We start from the raw sequence: 21169 nt of genomic DNA, 5'->3' as shown, positions 1-21169 counted from the left end.
AGCTTCAGTCTCGGGGTATGTTTCTGTCCGGTGTCACACAAATAGATAGGGATCCTTGTTTTTCTTTTTTATTTTTTTTTTAAAGTAGACTTATGTGTTAGTGGTCCATAAAGCGCTTCTCGGAAAGGCTGTTGTAGATGGCAGTAGGTAAATGTTGGTGAAATTCTCTTTAGCAATATTTGCTACGAAAAAAGCTGTCTGCGATTCGCTTGATGTGTCCTGAAAGGGACTTTCGGGAGAGGGAGATGTTCACGCATCCATTTGTGTCATCTCAGTGCCGTAGCTGTCTGAAGGTGTTCTTGCTCCAACTTCTGCCGGGGATGTTTGCTGTGGAAGGTGTTTGAAGCCGTTAGGGTAGCTGCTGACTTACATTTGCTGCAGAAAGATGTGAAGCTCCCAGCACGCTGCTGTCCGTGTGTGCCTCCCTGCCAAGTGGTCCTGAAACCAGAGAGCTCGTGTGGTGCGTAGGGCTTGACTGTGATATAGTGCAACTTCCAGGGCTGATGGTAACTGAGAACAACTAGGGATTTACAAATTCTTCAGGACTTAAAATGGGTTGAGCTTTCTGTCTGACTTGTATTTTTTTTTCACAACCCGGTTTCGCTAGTAGAGGTGTAGGGTTTGCTTTGTTGATATTTTGCAAACCAAAAATACAGCCTCTGATTTGTTTGTTTTTTAAGGCTTTTTTTTTTTTTATACTGCTACTGTCATCTGGAGCGTAGAAAGGTTTAAAGCTTGGGAGGGATTAATCATTATCACTTGTTTCTAATACTGCTACTGAAGTTGTTTGGACTCTGTAGTCCGAGACAGCGCAACGATATGCACCACTGGTCATGCTGCAAGAAGTGATACTGCCCAGTGCGTGGTGTGAGCATCTTTGTTTGACTTCTCTCTTGATTTGATCAAGACGAATGCCCTGGAATTATTTCCATCTACGTATCTTAGAGATTTATGTCCACTTCCAGCGTTTACAAATCAGCAGCTCATTTTGCTCACGTGGAGACTCCAGCTGTGAAAGAATTACGCTTCTGGTATGTAGTGTGTTTATGTTAGCAAGCGTTTGTAATTTATCCTAAATTAAACCTGAGTAAGAGAGCGTGTTTTGTTTTATCTCCTGTAAGAGGGAGATTGCAGCTAAGCAGTGTGTCCTTCTGTGAGTTTCAGAAACTGAGCTGAGTGTTTCCTCGCGGTTTCCTTCTGCTGAATAGAAATCGTGTGTCGTGGTGCTAATGAACTGTTTTTACTAGAAGGGGGAGAGGTTGCAGAATAGATAAGCCTTTGTTTTGTTTCTTATCATACAACTGTTTTCTTAATTTGAATACATATTACCGGAGAATGCTGTTACCTCTTTTGGGGGAAGAATCATGTTTAATGAGATAAATTTCCTTCTGAAGGACTTCAGGCTGGATTTAACTTCATGGGAGTTGTTAGGAAGTGGTGGTAATTGCTGATGCTGATACTGGTGGCAGTCACTTAGGATACCTAGATTGCTGGTCAGATAAATCTGAACGCTCACCTCAAAGTTCTTGCCTGAGCACTTGTGTCAGTCATGGCCGTGCACGAACTGTGTGACAGGGTTGAGGCTGGGGGAAGGTGCGTGGATGGCAAGTTAAGGGCATGGTTTAAGGTTATTAAAACACTGACAGAGTAGGAACGAGATGTGAATTTCATTCTCAGTCCTTGAGTGATCACCTCAGGATGATCTTCACTGGTTGCTAGATTTTAATGTTCAATTTGGAGTATTTTGAAAGGCTGGAAATAGTTAACTCGAAGAAATTTTGTTTTGCTTTCTGTTCTGTTCATACTTCTGCCGTCCCTCGGTCAGTTCAGTTTCCATTGTAGCACTGGAAGCTTGAGTTCATCGTCTGGCTTTCAAGGCATTCGGGAGGTAGTGGTGCTTTTGAGCAGCATATTTGTTTTCATTTTAAGGCAGGAAGCATTCATTTTCCCCAAGTCACACTTTCTTGTTTGGCTATTTTTGTTGACACAGAGTAACACCGTGAATATTTTTGCTGATACAATGAACTGGAAGAGTTCCATCAGGAGGGTTTGGAAACACCTGTGTGTACAGAGAAAGTATCATGAACTTTAGGGCAGGGCTTACCTGCTTTTTAAATAGGAAGGAAAGCAAAGTTGTACTCCTGTCTGGGAGATTCACATCTCCTTGTGCATTGAGTTATGCCTAAAGAGTCCTGACTTGTTTCATAGATTATAGGCACTTACTAATCGTTCCTTGGTGGGCTTTCATGCTGCGTGTGTTCACGTTGTTGAAATCTTACATGTTTTATGGATTATGCTTTTTTTCCTTGGATGTTGTGTTGATAAGAAGGACTTGTCCACATGCTGCAGCTCATTGTGTGCCTGGAAGTAAGTGCTCTTGTCTGATACCCGTTCTGCTCCTAGGAATCGTGTTAATTGCTTCCATGCTGCTGCTTGCTTTCTGCAGTGAAATTGGAGAGTTTGGAGGTCCTTGTAGCAGTTCTGCTCCTGCTTATGTTTTCCCTTCCACTCCAGGCCTGCTTTCACACCCGCCCTGGGAAACTTGCCTTTTTTATAGCCCATTTGTGTATGCAAGTGTTGCAGGTGCTTGCTTTTATAGCATGAATAAACGGCTTTAACCATAACTTCGTGTAAGTATTTTTTTTTTTTCTAAATCGTGTGTGTTAAGTGGTAGGTGCCTTAAAACACCCTTAGAAAGCTTCAGTTTCATGATGCTGAAGGTGTTTTTCAGCGGGAGGTCAGGTTCTGTTGCTGGCTGTGATGTCCACATCCCTAAGTTCTAGGGCAGTGCTTAAAGAAGTGCAGCCAAGTCTTGGTTCAGATGCTGGTCAGAAGCAGGTACCTCCCGAGGCACTCAGGTTTAGAAAGCACTTGAAGAAGTTGAGGTGAACGGTGAACTTCATGGGAGAAAGGCAGTAAATTTACAGGAAATAACCAAGTGATATCTTAACTGCACTTTGTGTCTCTCTGCCCATCCCTGGCAGGGAGGAGAGCTTTGCAAAACCTGTTTGCTCTTCCACCTAAGCGTTTATTTTTTTTATTCCCATTTGAGTCGAAATCCTAGCTGTTAGGTTTTCAAGCTGCAGCTGCTGTGCCTTCTACCACATGAAATTATGGGCTGCTTTTTTGTTCATTTCTTAGCTAGCGTGCATGTGCTGTGAAGCAGGCACCGTATGTAGTAGTGTTACATAGCTAAAGGTTGCAGTTGTCTGGCAGCAAGCGTGCATCTCCCCTGATGATGGATCCGGATGAACAAAAATCGGACCTTTGGCCTTCCCAGGCAGGTATGCAGCTTCAAGACTGAGAGCATTATGAGATCTGTCATCATCTTAACAGAGAAGTTGGCATGGCTCTTCAGAAACAACAGTCAGCACCTCTTGATTTTATTAGCTTATGCAGAAGTTAAAGGATGAATTACATTTTTTGATAATGCTGAATTCCAAACAGTTATGGCTAAGTGGACAGAACCTATCCGAACTTGATTTGGATGCTGGGCGTGCATTCACAACCTGCAGTTGAACTCTGGAAGTTGCTTACAAGTGAGGGGCTGCGTAAAACGAAGACAACACCAGGATGCTGCTGGCTGAAGTACAGGTAAATAGAGGAGAGCTGAAGTTCAAACCAGACAAATACGCTGTAAAACAAAAATCCCTCAAGATTTTACGGAAGTTGAGGTACAGGGAACTCAAAGGATTGTGTTTCCACACAGAGCAAAGCCAGCGGGCTTGATTTGGGGAAGAAATGGGGTTTGACTTGAATCGAGTGCCTTGTGTGCAGGGGAAGTGTTATTCCAGTGGAAGTTTACTCTCAGGGTGAGCTCATCACCTTGGTGTATTTATTTACTTTGTTTTGTGTGTGTGTGGAGGCTGCTGGGATTACCAAAGTATGTTTGGTAATAGGTATCATAATGCTATGTTACAATCTTTATTTATGGACTTTCTTTAAATTCAGTTCTTTGTAAGACTTCTTCCACTGTCTGCAGGTCTTAGGTTTCCTCCCTCCCTCTGCCCCTGGCATCACGCAGTGACATTCCTCGCAAGTCCCTGTCCCAGCTCCATTCCCCAGCCATTATTTCCATTTTCAGCTGTCATCTTCCATCCCTCCTATGCTTTTTCCTGCAAAATACTCTTGTGGCTAACAGAAACTTCTTTCAGTCCACTGCTTGTACTCCTCAGTATCCCATTTGGTGATGGTGCATCAGCTTTAACACTAAGGAGACAGGATTTTGTTAACTTTGGGTGACTGCAGTGGTAATTGAAGTACCTGCTGATGAGTTTTGTCCTCCACCTGAGCTGCGGTGCAGCTGGGTGTAGGTAACTGGTGAGCTGTTGAACTGAGGAGCTTTTCTTTTAATTTATTCAGGGTGTAATTATGTGGCTGAATGTAAACAATACAAAGATTTTCTCTTAAAACTCAAACTCGGGATCAGTTTATTAGGGCTTATCATGTTAACACCTATCAGCTAACCTGTGACAGCTGCTGCTTAGTACAAGCTTAGCCTGTGACAAATGTCAAGTAATTTATCTCGGAGGGAGGCTTCAAGATAGGGCTGAGCCGGTCTGCCTGTAGTCCAGAGTGAGGAGGGACAGTCTGCACCTCCCTCCTGTCCTGCTCCCTTGTGTCTGCGTACTGAGCCCCTTCTGGCTGTGGAAGGGCTGTAATTTTCTGGCTGGGGAAGAGGTGAGCGTTGTGTGCTTCTGTGGGAAACAGGCTGGGAGGCTTGGGGATGGAGAGCAGGAGTTTCCCGCTCTCGGTGTCATCCAGAGGTTAAATGGGCTCAGCCATATCTTAAAACCACACTTAATTTAGATAAAGCTGCATTTTGGCTGCAGGCTAGAGTCGCATGCACAGGGTCAGTTAACGCCAGGCCACGAAATCTGCCTTAACTCGTTGGGGCGCCTGATCCTGGTGGAGAACAATGGCACCTGCCCCAAGGAGGAGCGCTCACACCTCTGCTCATTATGCAGGAACTTTCCCTTACAGCAGGGCTCCTCGGGGTGAAGTGCAGCTCCCTTCTGTGTCTCTGTGCTCTGCAACTCCTCCCATGCAGGTAGCAATTTCCCCCTTTCCTTCAGTTTAAGAAAACCTTGGAAAAGAAACACCTCGGGCAACCTCAGTGGTGTTTTGAACTGCCTGGTGCCAGGTTTCATCTTGCTCCTGCTTGGCAAAACTGAGCAGTAGTTAGCTTTGTACACCTTGTGTCGATGGAGCTTGGTTGAAATGTTCCATTTGAATAATTTAAAGGAGCAAACAATAAATCTGCTTGTATTAATCCTGGTTTTAGTTATTTGTCAGAAGAAAAATCACCTTGGTGGCAATTTAGTATTCAAAAGGTTCTCTAACTTATTTTTCCAACAAAGCTAGTAATTATGCCTTGTTTTTACTTATTTGAAGTTATGTGCCCTTAGCATATTTATCAGATTCTAACTATTCAACTTTTGTAGAGCTAAATACCACGTTTAGTATTTACATAAACAAAATTTACAGTTAAGCTTCAGGTGTCATGACAGCCATAGCTGGGGAAAACTAATTGTAGAACCCAAATTTCTGTAACAAGTAGAGAAAAAGTGAATCAGAACTAAATTATTGCACATAAAAAGGCAGTAAGAAGTGGGGAGGGGAATTCACGAAACTAAAGGTACTATCAATAAATGTGAAACGATGGCAATCTCACTTGGCACAATTTAACATTATAACGAAGTATTTTGGAACGTACTATATTGAAGTTCTCTTTTAAATTGATTTTGCAAATTCCTGTTTGTCAATATGTGGTGATTACCTTGTGGTGTTACTGAAAGTGGTACTTTAAAATACTGCTCGTATTCTTAGCAGAACTGCCCTAAACGTAAGGGAGAAGAAGGGACAAGTCTGCAGGGTAAAAAGAAAAACAAAAAAAAAACAACCCCTGAGTTTGTATTTTTCCTAATTTACACTGCTGCAGTTCTAATTGTGATTAATACATTCAAGTCACTAAAATGCCCTTGGTCTTCCAGTACTTGAAATGCTCACTTCAAGAGCAGAAAGAGCAGGCGAGGTGATGCCAGGGACTCGTCTGAAACGAGGTACTTGGCAAGGAAAAATGCCGTTCCCACCGGCAGATGTCTGAGGACAGAACTGGGTTGCTTGCAGCTAGTCGACTCGCTTCTCTGGCGTGCTCCACACCTCGCAGTACGGCTGCTTCAGTAAAATCTTTCTCTGTAAGGTATTTTCTGGTATGCGTGTCATCTTAAATTGTGAGAAGTTAGGGCTTACACAGCCTGCCTTGTGAGGCTGCTCTCCAGTTTGTTACGTGTCAGCTTCCTGACGCTTTTCCACATCAGTAGACTTGTGCTCTCCTCCTTTTATCTGATGTCCCCTGTGGCACAAAGTAATTCAGTTATTTATCTATTTGTAGCCAGCATATTTATAAATGCTTCCCACCCCCTTTTCCCTGGTTGTTTTGTTGTTTACATCTCAATTTATAATTTGGTTATCTTAACCTACTGCCATTTGTCTTGCTGCAACTCCTGCTTTTTGCCTGACCAGTCTGAGCTGCATAACAAAAGCTGTTTGTACTTTGAAGCATCCTGGTAACCTCCAATTCCCCTGTGCTAAACTTAGATGCAAACAAAATACTGCATGTCTTGTGGTGGTATCCAACAACTAGGTAAGCAAGGTAAAAGGAGAGGCGCTGTTACTACAAAAAGTTGAGAAATATTAACACATTTAGAGAAGTTTGAGTTGAAATGGAATCTTATAGTTAATAATTTTAATTCCTACCAATTAATGGGTGTGCAGTTGTGTTTTTAATTTTCTAAACTTTTTTTCTCAGTTGATGTAACTTTAGAACCACTTTGTGGTATCTTTTCTGTTTCCTTATGTGATGGATTTTGACTCTGTTCATCAGCTCTTCAGTGCTTTGAAGAGGTTTGTTTGTAAAACTCTGAAATACAAACTCCCAGGTATCGGTGTTTATCCTTCATTTAAATAAAATCTGTTTTTATTTATATGTAGTAGGAATGGATTCCTGGGAATAACACGTTGCACGCAGATCAGGAGATTAATTACACAGCTTGGCAAGGAGAGAGGTACAGTAAGCAACTTGTTCTTGAATGCAAAAGTTAGATCTGAAAATTCGTAGACAAGTGCATCCCTAAAGAAGGTGGAATCAGTAGGGTCACTTGGTACCCAAACCCTGCAGGGACACAGCCCCCCAGGAGCTGCTGTCACCTGGGGGAACTTCCCCAGGCTTCCCTCTTGCTGCCACTGCTGCAGCTCGGCACCCTGCAGCTCTGGGGTGTGGAGCTGGGGGTCTGTGTGTGACCTTGTGGGAAGTAAAGGGGAGAACTTGATGTGAAATTTGCCTGTGAAAGTATTGCGGGTTAATGGCATAAAAACATCAGAGAGAATTTATATAGCCAGGTGTTCACCTCTCCATCTCAGTCTGTCTGACTCGGCACGATTGAGCTACGCTAATAGAAGCAGACTTTCAAGAAAATAAATTCCTCGGAAGCAATTTGTTAGCAGCCTTTGCTGTTTAAAATTGTACCTGTTACCTGCTGAGTGATGCAAATGTGCCTTGCAAGGAGCTGAAGGGAAACTGTGTTGGTTTTTGACTGAATGTTGCACTGTCTGTAACAGTTTGCTCCTAAGTGATAACAAAGGCATCTTGGAACAAAATACTCTGTTTTTTTCAGGAAAAAGATACACTTTTGAAGTGCTGTTTACAGTCTCTAAAAGGGATTTTAAATTCAGAGTTCTTTGAAGTTTCATGCTGACAATTGTATTTTTAATGATTGGAGTTCTGGCAAAGTGGAAATTAATGTAGTTGTAAAATACAGTTCTTGAGGAAGATTTGGTTTTGGCGTTTCCTAACTGGTGACAGTTTTATGTCAGTGGGATATTCACAAATAGGGAACAATCGTTTATATGAATGAGAGACTGTATGTGCTCATGTATCACTACTGTCCCCCTCAGTAGGGTAATAGTTGGGATGTCTTGGTCATTCCAGGTCCATCGTTATATAGAATGATGTAAATTGCATTGCTTGCTTCCTTGTTTTGATTTTTTTCACATTAAACTTCTATAAAAGTTGGGCTTTTTTATGTACTGCCAGATTAACTAAAGGAACATGAAAGTGGTTGTGATTTTCTCTGTCCATCTCCCTTCTGTACCTGTCAGTGTTTTGTGGGCCAGGTTTTTTGCCTGTCTTGCTTGAAGTCATTTTATAGTGCTTAAATTGGCTTCAGTCAGGCTGCCAGAGAGGAAATAAAGCTCTTTTTGGGGACATTTAATCTCATTTGGGTTTCCTTAATTGAAGTCCCCAGCTCCTGTGTAGACCTGAGTGCCTAGAGACCAGGCGTCATCCAAGCAAGTTGGGCGCACTTAGAGCAGGTGGGACACAAAAATTTTATCACCTATCTTACCAGCCTACATCAGTCTTTTTGAGGTAATAATCAGGTGATTTTTCTGTAAAGCATTCATACCAGAATGGCTTGTGCTTGGTTTTGGGTGGCACTCGCATTGCTTGTGACGTTACAGTTGCTTGAGAGCTGGAGAAGGGAAGTCGGTGGCAGAAAAGTGTCTTGGCCTCACTTTGGGTAAACAACTGAGTGACTTTGAGTAGCTAAATAATAGAAACCTTACTAGTTTTGGGCCTCTGTGAATTTTTGGGGTGGAGTAGTGCAGTTCAATTCTCACTGCTGCCTCCTTCATGGAGGTGTCAGGAGCAGCAGCTTACTGGTAGTACTGCCTTTTTTTCCCATAGTCATAATTTGACGGTAAGGAAGACAAATTGGCGTGGGGAGAAGTACTTCTTGTGATGATTTAAAAAAAAAAAAAAAAGAAAAAAAGAGGTGGGTAGGGCCAAAAGAGAGCTCAAGAAGTGGCTCTGTGGGCCCCATCCATTTGTTTGACCACCTCTTGGTACTGCTCTGTAAGAGAAACACATAAGAGGAGGAAGCTCCTGACTAGGTTAATTCTGCGTTGTATTTTTTTGGTACTGATCCACTTCTAACTTTTATGCTAATTCACTGAACTTCTTGCTCTTCAGAATAAATGAGAAATGAGGCATTGAGTTTCTTCCAGGGTGAAAACTGCAGTGGGCACAGGTAGGGCTTCTGCTGTCCGTGTGGTTCTGTTTCAGCTACCTGCTTTCCCTCCCAGGGCAGAGGGAGAAGGAAATAAAAACAGGTCTGCAGGTATCCTGGCTCTTGGGGGTGTTCCAGCTGCACCCAGCACCCACTTTAAGCCTTTCACAGCTCCAGTTATGATGTTAGGGCAAGATGTCAGTTGTACTTCAGGTAATTGGTTGTAATTTTGTTGGGCTGAATGGGCATGCACAGAAATCTCCTTAAAAATAAATAAATAAAAAAAAATCCAAACCCAGAAGCTCTTGCTGGTGAGGTAACTCTTCAGCTTCACGACACTCCTGTGTTTTTCCCTGAAGTGTTGCTGACAGATGTCACTTAAATGTCTTGTGGTGGCTGCGACGTCGCGAGATGAGTCTGCACATTTCATACCAAAACTCTTCTGCTTCTGGATCTGTATGTGAACTATAAAAATGTCAGCTGATGTATTTCCTGATTTGAGTACAATGTTGGGCAAACAGCCTGTCTAGGCTTCAGGAAGGTCTTCTCATGCTTTCTTTTCTGCTTTAATTCTGGTTTTGATTGGAGGTGGGAAGGAAGAGGGCTTTGGGCTAGCTTAGGAGTAGCTTATTTGGAGGAGGTAAAGCTGTTAATAAATTCACTTTTCTTTGCTGTCCTCTTTACAGTTATAAAGGAAGGCTATAGTTAAAGCTGTTTATCTTAAGGGAATCAATTTCAAGAGCTAGGCTCTGTTATGTTTTGTTTATTTCTCTTATGTCTTGGTAACATCAATCCAGATATTTCTTCCCTTGAAGCCTGCGGTGTCCAGAACACCTGATGGAAATGGTGTGACCTGGAGCTCTGTTGTGAAAGGGCAGAGAGGAAGTTCTGCTCTTAAATAGGATCACAGTGCACCGCAACGTGCTTGGTTGCTTTCTGCTTCAGCATCAATCCAAATGTTAGCAAGTGTAATTAGCAAGTTACAGAAAATGTACAAACTACTTAAAAAAAAAAAGGTCTGGGGAGATACCTGCAGGGGGTTTAAAGGCTAAGGGAAAGAGCAAAGAGCTGTTTGGGATCCAAGTGCTTCGGTTTTGCAGCAGCAGAGTAAAAGGGAGGGGTTGTGTTGGTGAATATGGTTCTTGAGGGTGCAAACAATGTCTGGGACTGGTCGCTGTTTCCCTTCCCAGGTGGCCCAGTGTTGTGCTTGGAGAACAGCTGTGTTCTGGCTGTGTGCTGGGCACGGGGATGTTTCTGTTATGTTGACAGCCAGAGAAGCAGGCTGAAGTTGTGTGTGATGTTCTCGGGCCTCCTAGAAAGGTTGGGATTTGCTTTTTAAGAAATCAGTGGTTAATGACTCCTTGACAGATGCTGCCACGGGAATTAAAAGGAGCACGTTCTGCTTGCTATCATCACGGTTCTCTCTACTGTTCAGTTATGAGATCCTTTTATCTTGCCTGCTGCACACTGAAGTACAAGTTAAAATATGTTGTGTCTTTCAAAACAATAAGCAAAACAGATGAAAGGATGTCTGGGTGCACCGGTTGCTAAATCCATCATTAAACCTTTAAAAGGCTGTTTGCAGGTTGAACCAAGCCATTTAAGCAGACTATACAAAAATCTTCCCAGTATGTTACACAGAACTGTTTCGGGAGTTGAAATTTGTTTTCATTAAGTTAATGTTTAATAGATTTATATTTTTCCTAACTGTGGAAATGACATACTTTATCTGCTGCCTCTGCAGCCCTGCTGACTGACACTCCTGCTTGTCAGGCTCGTTGTATGAAGGCTGCGTTCTGCTTGGAGACGTTTTGTAGTAGAGTGAGTACTAACACCTATTGTCAGCCCTGCCTTGGGAGCTCTCCCTCCACCTACAAGCAGCGTTACGAGAACTGAGAATGATCTGAATTACTCAGCTGTGCTGCTCAGTGGGCTGTGGAGCCACAGCGCGATTTGTTTTGGTTGCTGCCTGCCCTTCGCTGCTTTCTGCGCAAGTGGGACCTCATCCCTCCGTGCTGGCTGGAGGAATGAAGGGGTCAGCGTGGCTTTCCTGGAAGGTGTTCAGTCCCATTTTTAGAAGTGTTTGAGTGTTTGGTGGTAGAAGAGTGGGGGCAGCTACACATTGGTCAGCATCACCATGTGCCTGCCCCCACGGAGGAGCAGCCGGTGCTGTGGGTGCTGACAGACTTCAGGGCTGGTCCAGCTGAAACCTGACAAACCTGAGGGCTGGTGCAGCTGAAGACTGATGAGGCTGAGCTGGAGCAGTGCCCAGGTGTGATCGTGGGGCTGAATCCTGCTGGGCTGGGAAGCAGCCCTGGCAGAAGGGCCAGGAGATGGGCAAGGGACATGCTGAGCTGGGAGCGTGGCCACCACAGGCAGTTTGACACTCCTCAGTTTTACAGGGGTGAGGCTGCTCTTGGGATGATCTTTCCCAGGGATGATCTTTCCCGTTACTCTGCTTTCCCCAAGTGTCTCAGAGACGTTGAGAAACTGGGAGAGAGTCTGTCAGCGGGCTGCTGGAGTGGCAGCGGCTTGGACTCCTGTCCGGGGAGATGGGGAGGGTGCTCAGGAAAAGTCCTTCTGAGCAGCTGCCTGTGAAGAAACAGCCCCAGGGACACCCGTGGAAAACAGCGCGGTAACGAAACAAATTCTGGTGTAGCTGAATTACCTGCTCAGCGCTGCGGAGCTTTCCAAGGCGTACTTTAATGGTAGAATGACAGATTGATTCAGTACGTATTAACTCAGGCAAATCACACCAGATATTTGATTGCACTCTTGTCTTAATTCTAATAGCGTTCACTGGGGAGCCCGATAGTTTGATTTAATGTGGCTTCATCTGCTACGGAGAGATTCCCAAAGCTGCTCTTCCAGCCGCTGATTTGTTATGTTCTAATTTTGCAGGAATTGCATTATTTTCCTTTCTGCAAGATCTCAATATTTAAGAGTGTAATTCATTAAATGCCATTTACATATTTTTAAAGATCTTGCTTTCGTTCGGGATGCTTTTTGTAAATAATTTCTGTAGAATTAAAGAGGAAGAACTCCTGTTCTTGAGAGCCCTTGCTGAATGCAAGCCTTCGAAGCGCTGGTTCTGCTGCTGGGGGTGCTGGTGCCATGCTGCTGAGGCAGGCTGGCGGTGGGGAGGGCACCCCAGGAAACCGAAGGAAGAGGAGCAGCGATGTTTGCCTTCTGCTCTGGGATGTTTTCCAGTAGTTCAGTGTGTGGGAATGGCTGGAGGATAGCCCGATGACCCCAGAGTAGGCACAGTAGGGTTGTAAAGGTCAGTGAGAGCCGAGCTTTAGGGCAGATCTCAAGTTGATACCGTGCTGTCAACCATCCTGCCTTCAAATTTGGGAGCTGGAGATGAGAATGCTGCTCTATGGGAGGAGAAGGAAACATCTCCTGGCTCCACGAGAGCCTTGCAGCTCTCTTATTAGGAGCCTGCAGCTTGTTTTGTGTTTGGTTTGCATGGATAGAGGAGATCTAAGATCTTGTCCTGGTGAAGGCTGCCACTCCTCTTCATTGGGCTCACAGAAAGTTACGTGTGCCAGCTGAGCCATTCGGAGCCTTGGCATGAGACAGTTTTGTGATGTTTAAATGAGAAAACTGCACCAGAGGGTCTGAAGCGTGCACGCATTGCTTTGTGCTGCTGCCAGCTTCTGGCTTGGGGGTAGGTAGCCCCTCAGCTGACGGTGTGCTGGGGATCCTCTTGCTGCCCTGTTCATCTTGGGTTTCTTCAGATGGCACCAAAATGGTACGTGGAGAGCAGCACAAATGGTAACTCTGGAGTTGTACTGGTTTTCTTCCAACAAAGATCCACAAGTATCGATGAAAAACCTTTGAGAGTCCTAAAAAGTCCTTAAATTCATGCATTTACTGTGGGCTGCACCTAACCTGAAAGGATTCTGCAGCAATTCTGGCGTCTGTCCCTTAGCAGTCAAATGAAGTGATGCTTGTTTGGGAGTCTGTGCTTTGTAAGTGTTACACTGCGAGGACTCCTTGTCACTCTTAACTGGCTGAACTTCTAAAGGCAGCAAGCAGGTAAGAACTGCTGGGGAAACAGGAATGATTAAATTAGCTATTCTTTTGACTTGACTCTCTTGTTTATAATAACACTTTAAAGAACTTTGTGTGCGTTAACTGATTTTGCATAAAATCTCTCTATGCCAGTTTTTAATGGGTTTGGTTTACACCAGCCCTAATTCCCTACGAAGGCTGTTGTGTAGTTTGAATGACCTTTTCCTGGTCTGAGAAGAGGAATGTGCTGTTGTCTGAACAAAGGGTTCTTTTCATCTGCTCTGAGTCCTGCCTTGCGTTCACGGGAGCTCTGAGGTTCCTGGCTGCTAGGAACCCCCCAGCGATGCGAAGTGATGGAGGACACGTCTTCTGTCACTGACCTGGCAGCAAGCAGCCTGCTGTCCTCTAAAACGCAGGGAAGACTGAACTCTTCTATCTGGGTTTTGTGCAGACATCAGGAAAACAGTAGGAGTGTAGGATGTCTTTGTACGTGCTGCTATATGCTGAATTTTTTCACAATAAACTATTTTTATCTTGCAGGAACATCATTTGCAACGGGCTATCTCAGCACAACAAGTCTTCAGAGAAAAGAAAGAGAGCATGGTTATCCCAGTTCCTGAAGCAGAGAGCAATGTCAACTATTACAATCGTTTGTATAAAGGAGAGTTTAAGCAACCAAAGCAGTTCATTCACATTCAACGTAAGTTAAAGAGTGTTGGTTTTTCCCTTTAATTACAACTAAGTAATCTTTAAACAATCTTGAGGACAACATTGCTACCGTATTCAAAAACTCAAAAGTCCAAGGGGGATTTAAAAATGTAAATTTCCAATTTCTTCTGTAAATTTCTGGAGGAATTGAAGGGTAAAGATGGTTTTTGTCTTCCCTGAAGGTATTATGGGCTCTGTGCTGTTACTGTATATTGCAGTAGCTGGCAAGCCTTGTCTTCGATCAACTCAAAAGTTACTTCAAAGCCCATTAATTCAGAAGTTCAGTATAAATGGGGATGAACCAAATAGAAGAGGTTTTGTAATGAAATCAGCCTGGATTCTACTGATTATAACAAACTTTCTGAAGGTTTGGTTTCAGCTGTGCTAACTGAAATTCAAGGTAATCACTACAGCATGCATGACTTTACTGGATGTGTTATGGGTAGCAGTGTTTTTTCTCAGTGTTCTGCTAAAACAGTGAGTTTCCTTCCTGTAGGGAACTCTGAGCTTGCTTTGTAGGTAAGAGGAAGCATTTTTTTGGAAATGTGTGGCTTCCTAGGTTTTAGATGATCTGAAGGCCTAGTTAAGCATCCCCAGTGGTCTCTGGAGGTTCAGCTGACAAGTGACAGTGTTTGTATTTCAGTAGCTCAGTTGTTGCTTGGCATGCAAATCATGTTTGTCCTCTGCGGCATGTCATTCTAGGGGCTTGTTTGGGGACGTGGACTTCCCCTAGAGTTCATCTCTGCAGCAAAACCTTCGGTGCAGTTATTGTTGTGGTTTGTTGGTCTTCATACTGAAGCGCAAATTCAGTACCAAGTTCTTGTGGAGACTTTCTTAGCACTGATTCACGGTTTTGTTTCGTAGTCATATTGGAAAGACTGCTGACAGGGGTGTGGGAAGCATCATGAACGGGAAGTGTACTCACTGCTGTTGGGTTTTGTGCAAGCAGTAGTGATGTTATCCAGCTTCATCTTCCCAGACAGCAGTGAGCATCCGTTCAGCCCTTTTTTAGGGATCAACAACAGGAAAATCCTTTCATCCCTGTTTCAGGGATCAAAACAGGAGGCTGTTGATCTCCGTGTAGATCTGAGCAGATCAGGCATTTCATGTTTGCATGCTTTCTTCCTTTTGGAGATGCAGCTGAACTTGAAGTTAGGCAAAGACATGTAAACCCAAACCCTGCTGGGTATTGAAGATCCTTGTGCCATTTCTCAGCAGCATGGTGAAGTCTCCTGTTTTTCCCATGTGTTCACAAAATAAGGAGGCTTTTGGAAATAACATGCTCAAGGTTCTCCCTGGTATACTAGAGATCGTACCGGTAATGTGAGAAGCGAGCTAAAGGAAATGAAGTTTTTCTCTTTTTAATAATAGAAGAAAAACCTGCGAAGCGAGGCAGGTTGACTACACTGACACAAAGCTGCTAAATAAGGGAAGTGTTTTATTGTTTGGGCGGTGCCAGAAACACTGTAAATGCTGTTAACAAATCTGTTCAAAAGCGTTATTGTGTCAAACTGTACTTCGTATTGTTAAGATTCACAGCCTTTCTGGACAGAATTACAGGAGGTATTTGAGCTGAAAATAAACATCAGCTAGTGCTTCGGGATAACTTTTCCCACATAGTCTGGTTGCGGTAGGTGTGATACAAAGCTGCTTTATGCTGCAGGAGCTGCTGCGAAATTCTGTTCTAATGCTAAAAGCACAAAGAGCAACAACACTTGCTGTTGTGGTGTGACTTATATAAACTGCCAGACGCCGGGAGGCCACATACCATACTCCATACTTGTGGCTATTACGAACAAATAACAAGTAAATCATCTTGCAGCCCATTCGATAGCTGAGGATTTTAGTCTTTACTAGTGTAATGCTTTTATTTGTACCGCTAGCTCAAAGTAGAGAAAAGTGAGGCATGAAATTCCTCAACTGGCCTGGATCCTAGGCATGAGTGGAGCTGGGTGGCACTAGGGCGGGTGGCTTTGAACTGAACATGAAACACAACTCTTGAGCTATCCTAATTACGCCAGTGTGATTGATAATCTTCCCTGGATGTTTGTAGTTTTAGTAGCATTGAGATAGATTTTAAATTGCTAATAAGCAACAGAGAGTAAGTCACTACACTTGTATCTATCCTAGAATTAAAGCTGAGTGTGTTTTAGAAAATTGGTGCTGCTAATGGCAATAGGAAGAGCAAGAACTATTTTGTTAACGTATGTAAATGTACTCGGTGTGTATGTACATGTGACTAGAAATGCTGTATGGAAAACACATCTGTCATAGTCCAACGGATCTGACTGGATATGGTTGTGCAAGTTCACATCTTCATGAGCTGCAGGGCTCGTCAGTTGTCTAAGTGAAATTCAATAGTGGGCAGGCTTCTGTGTCGGGAAACTTGTGTCACGTTTAGGGTTGGATTGGATCAGACCCCAGTGTGACAGGAAGGCCCACGTGATGATTTGAAGTGGTGTTAAATAGAAGAGAAGACATGCTGACCCTTTTCAAGCTGGCATGCAGTAATTTAACAGATGCATTTGTGGTGACTGTGGTCAGCTCAGGGTTTGAAGTTGGGGCTTGACCTCTACATGGTCATGAAAGTGATCCAAAAAATCCTGGGATAAAGTCTGTTTGGGCTTACTTTCTGGCAGGTCAGGCTACTCAATCCGCATGTCCTTTCTCCAGATTTTCTCTGTAAGCATAAAACTAACACCTGGTTGTAAGGGGGATGTGAGAAAACAGAACGGAGGGGGACACACAGGTGGATGTTTGCATGTAAATAACATTTTAATAATCTTAAAAAAAAAAAAAAAAAAAGAAAAAAAAAGGGAGGTAATACTACTTATGATAAAGAATTTTTCTACATTTTTAGAGGCTGCTGTAACAGGAGCTGTTCAGCCTGTGGCCATGTAAAGTGGGCATTTGCATGATAGCTGCCTGGCAGAGGTGTTCTGGTGCAGGTGGGCAGTGTTAAAGCCCTGGTCCGGTCAGGTGCCGCAGCCTTGCCGTTGAGAAGGTGTTTTGCTGCTTTGTGAACTACTTTGGATATAATTACCATGACCTATGCTAACCCACAGTAAACGATTTGATGCCATCAGAATAAACACAGCCCGCTCTGTTCTGACTGCCAGCACCCTCCTGGTGGAAGCTGTGCTCTCAGCTGGGCCAGCTTGGGGAATTGCGCTGGCAGAAGGCCTATCTGGTTTTTGGTGGCCGTCTGGATCTATCAACTCGCTGTCTTGGCTCATTGTGGGACTCCAGGTGCCAGCACAGGGAAGGTGGAGCAGTGTGTAGCTCGCCGGGGAGGGGAGGCTCGTGGAGGTGCTTGTTTGAGTGGTAACTCACTTAGGTCGGCTTAAACTGACTGTTGAACCACAGCCTTAATTAGTTAAGTAAATTCAATTAGATAATTTTGTGATGTTAAACCCAATTTCACGTAACTTAACTTTAAAGCAAATTCCATTTCCATAGGTTAGTATAAACTCAGTACTTAAGGGAGCTCGTGTAAACAAAAGCAAATCCCTCTGCGAAAGGCACAGCCGGCAGGAGTGGTTACAGTGGCAGAGGGTGTAAGGTAGGGTGGTAGTTTTGCAACAGCAATTAGCAAGCCAGCAAGTTTTGAACATTTATACAAGGTGAGGTTTAGTGATAGGATCACCTTCTGCAGCACCCCACAGAAACGTGCAGCGTGGAAGAACACAGAAGTGTTGGAGCAGGAAAACTCGATCCATCTAGCCAGCCCCATGAACTACCAGCAGGAAAGGCAGGGAGGTAGAGTGCATGAACCAGGAGGAAGGCTGCATTTTGTGAGACTTGCAGGCTTCCAGCAGGTAGCTGAGGTTTTGTGGCCTGCAGTGAACCAGGAGGTGGAATGCGAGTGTTGTTGCCATTGCTTCAGCACCGTTACCCTGCCCTTCTGCTGCTTGCGGTGCTTCTCATGCTACTCACAAGCCAGAGAGTGTTGCTAGGAGGTATAAAAAGCAGGGCTACTACTGCTCTGACAGCACCTGTGTGCTTTTCTAGAGAAGAATGAGATGGGTTTTATTCAGCCTAACTTGCTTCTGACAAGCGCATACTGGATACCTTTTATCTTCTGAGTCTTGTCACTTTGATTATGTCAAAATATTCTCGTGGAGTTGGAATTCAGGGTGTAGAGTTTTTTGGTTTTTAAGGATTACAGTTTTTTTTCCTGTTTTTCAGCACTTTTTTGAGATGTTATAGATTAAAAAAAATGACTGCTAATATAGCTGAGGTTTTATCAGCAAATAACTTAATTTAGGAAGTTAAGTTGATTTGATGTGTCATTTAGGAACAGGGTTCAGAGGTTTCTTAATGCAGCTTTACAGAGCTCTGCTTTCAAAGAATGAATAGTCTGGGTCAGTTTCTGTTTCAAAACTGTGATTTTCTCCCATGGAAGCTACAGGACCTGAATGCTGTAAGCTGTAGTGTGAGTCTGATACACGGCTGCTGATGCTCGGAGGGAGAACCGGGTGTCACGTACCCAGGCACAGTGGGACGTGTCCGAACAGAATCTGCACGGCAACTTTATCGAGTTGTAGTATTAATGATTCCCTGTAATACACAGCCATACCGCAGTAGTAGTATTAATTTCTTCTTGAAATCTATTTTTAGACTGTGTTTACAGTGTGTGTTGAGCCGGTGAAGCCTTCTGAGTAAGTGTCGTTCTCAGAATTAGTACAGCGAAGCACCGCCTCTTCTGGGAGGTAGCAGGGCACAGCTGAAAATGGGAAGGGATCGCGTCCTAGCACTTCTCAGATGTATCTGCCTCTGGGAGTGCCTCTCCTCTGTCTCCACGCAAAGCCAAACAGATTGTTTTACACGCTGCCAGTGGTAAAAGCTAATGCATTGCGTTGGAATATAGACAGAGTGGTCTTGGGCTGGCCTGAGGAAGGAATGTCTTGCTTATTTCATCGTAGTTGACTGCCCAGACCAGGTGCTTTAAATGATTTTTAGCATCATTCTGCTGATTCTGGTGTTTCCTGGGTCCCCTCAGAGTGCACCAGAAAGCTTGGTAGCAGAGTTGTTCTCTAAGTTGACACTCGGATACAGCCATCACTTAGGAACGTAGAGATAAGATAGTGCTTTGATTTGTGGTCCAGTACAAATAGAATATATTTCAACAAGCCTTCACTGCTGTTGGTGCAATAATTATTTGAAGCGTTGGAGTTAGTGTTTCACCCTTTGTAGTTTCATATAAAATATCAGTTGCACCTAATAAGAGTTGTTGCTGTATAGGATTTTCTCATACTTCATGTAAACAAAATTGCTGCTATGTTATCTGAATGATGATTTCCTTCTGCTTTTCGTAGGACCAGAAACTTTGCCTAAGTATGGAGAATGACTAGGGCAATGTGTAATAAAGCTATGGGCTTTGCTGTAAAGTCAGGAGCGTACTGTTTGAAGAGCATGGAGAAAGATTCAGGTTCTACGTCTAGAGTTGAGTTGCTTTTGGAGAAAAAGTAACACGCCTTCCCACAGGATTGGTCTAGCCTTGTTACAGTTGGTTACACAAGCTATTTTTTTTTTTAATTTAGCCTATTAAATATTTTAATAATTTAATTTAGTTGAATTACTTAAAAACGGGCAACTGAAATTGTATTGGAACTTCCATTTAAGTACTTTCCTCTGAGTATGGGATTTGACTGAAAATTATCTTAATTGTTAAGAATCTTACTGTGATATTATGGAGGAGCTGTATTATAACAGCACAAAAAAGCACTTTTGCTTTTGTTGTGCAGGGAGATATTAAAATTTGTATGCCCCTATGGTAATTTTTAGAAGTAAAGCTTTTTTTCCTATCACCCCTTCAAGCTGCATTAAAAGAAAACGAGCTTTCACTGATTACCCCTTGTATAGGAAGCCAAAGACAAGAAACTTCTGAACACTGTCTTAATTCTTCTATATGGGGACACATTTTAGTGTAAAGAGAATTGTCATGCCAGAGGTCTGCTGATTTTATGGATGGCTTTTGATTACTGGTTGTCAGATGCGTGCTCTTGTATTCACTTATTTTGTGTGTGTTTTTGTTTCAGCCTTTAATCTGGACAATGAACAGCCAGATTACGATATGGACTCCGAGGATGAAACCTTACTGAACAGACTAAATCGGAAGATGGAAATCAAGCCACTGCAGTTTGAAATAATGATTGACAGACTTGAAAAAGCCAGTTCTAGTCAGGTATTTTGCTGCGCTAAGAAATGGCTCAGCTATTTCTCATTTCTGGTGGGGTGGTTCTGTTTTTTTTTTTTTTTTTTTTTGGTTGGTTGGTTTAGTTTGGTTTTTGTTTTTCAGTTCATTGTATTTCCTGGTAAGTGGGTAAGAATGTTTGTGCAAGTCTGCAGAACTACAGAAATTTCATTGCTGTCTTTATTGGTAACTTAGGAAAGTAAGTGGAGAGCAGGAGTATAGGTGAGTGGGTGCATGTGTGGTGGTGGGGCTTGGTATTAAACTTTTCAATTCCTAATCGTAATAAGTTACAAGAAGACAACTTAAAACCCATCTACTTTTACCTGCTTTGGCAGAAAAGGAGCTGATAGTGGTTGGTGGGTGTACAGAGGTGTCTATAAATGTGTATGAGAATCCAGATTGTTTTCCTTTCACTTGGTACAGTGGGCATTGACTTCAGTTGAAGGTAAGAGACTTTGATGCACAGACAGCAAAGCAAAGGGTTTAAGACTGAGCCCTTGTGGTATAAACTGCAGTGGTACAAGAAAGAAAGTTATTCTCCAGGTCAGACTCAAAGGCTGGTTTCCTTGCTGTAGGAACAAGCACGTGGTGCCAGTTATTTTATCAGAAGGGTGCCAGTATTTTAGGCTTAAGTTCCTGAGCTGTTACAGGAGATCATTGTCTGGAGAAAGATCTTGAATTCAGAAAATTGCTCAGTTTCTGACATGTAACTTTAAAGTATGTGGAGTTACTTCTCAGGGAGTTGAAGAGTTCTTACACCAGAAAGTGTACGTTTAGGGAAACAAATAATAGAAAAGCCCATATGTGCACATGAAGCGTTATAATTGCTCCTTACAATATAGCCTCTCTTTTGAAGGTGTGTAAAGAGAAATCCCTCTCTATATAAGAAATTTTCATGGGACTCCTGTAGTTTTTTCTGCTTAACTTGAGAGATTGCAGTTTGTATGTTTAAGCTGCTTCTGCTCTTGGGCTGCAGAAATTTTCAGCTGACTTTGACTATGTCTTACCTGAGCTCTGTGATAGGAATGGTAAGACAAAAAACAACTCCTCCAGGTTATTGGAGCTTGAGAAACAAATCAGTTCTTGTCAATATGCCCAACGTTCCTTCTAGACCTGCATGAAAGGCTCTGAGGGCTGATGATGCTGATCCAGAAAAGCTGGGAATTAAGATAGGAAGACC

The 21169-nt window shown here is 43.2% G+C and overlaps 1 protein-coding gene across 4 annotated transcripts in view; it reads left to right on the top strand.

Annotated features, from left to right (window-relative positions):
* EPC2 (enhancer of polycomb homolog 2) overlaps positions 1-21169 on the top strand; it is a 40999-nt gene that overhangs the window by 1712 nt on the left and 18118 nt on the right. The window contains exons 1-3 of one of the 4 annotated variants that reach the window (XM_072041410.1): positions 720-1031; positions 13626-13785; positions 19835-19980. In XM_072041410.1, coding sequence (XP_071897511.1) covers positions 912-1031; positions 13626-13785; positions 19835-19980 — 426 coding nt within the window. In that variant the 5' untranslated portion in view covers positions 720-911. Of the gene's footprint in view, positions 1-719; positions 1032-3415; positions 3595-10110; positions 13110-13625; positions 13786-19834; positions 19981-21169 lie in introns of those variants that run through there. The other 3 variants (XM_038181937.2, XM_038181938.2, XM_038181936.2) reach the window with 3 other exon arrangements.

Source organism: Anas platyrhynchos, chromosome 7, assembly GCF_047663525.1.
Source record: "Anas platyrhynchos isolate ZD024472 breed Pekin duck chromosome 7, IASCAAS_PekinDuck_T2T, whole genome shotgun sequence".
In the NCBI taxonomy this organism is placed as follows: domain Eukaryota; kingdom Metazoa; phylum Chordata; class Aves; order Anseriformes; family Anatidae; genus Anas; species Anas platyrhynchos.
The sequence above is the reverse complement of the archived record's forward strand: the minus strand, read 5'-3'. Positions and strand labels throughout refer to the sequence as shown.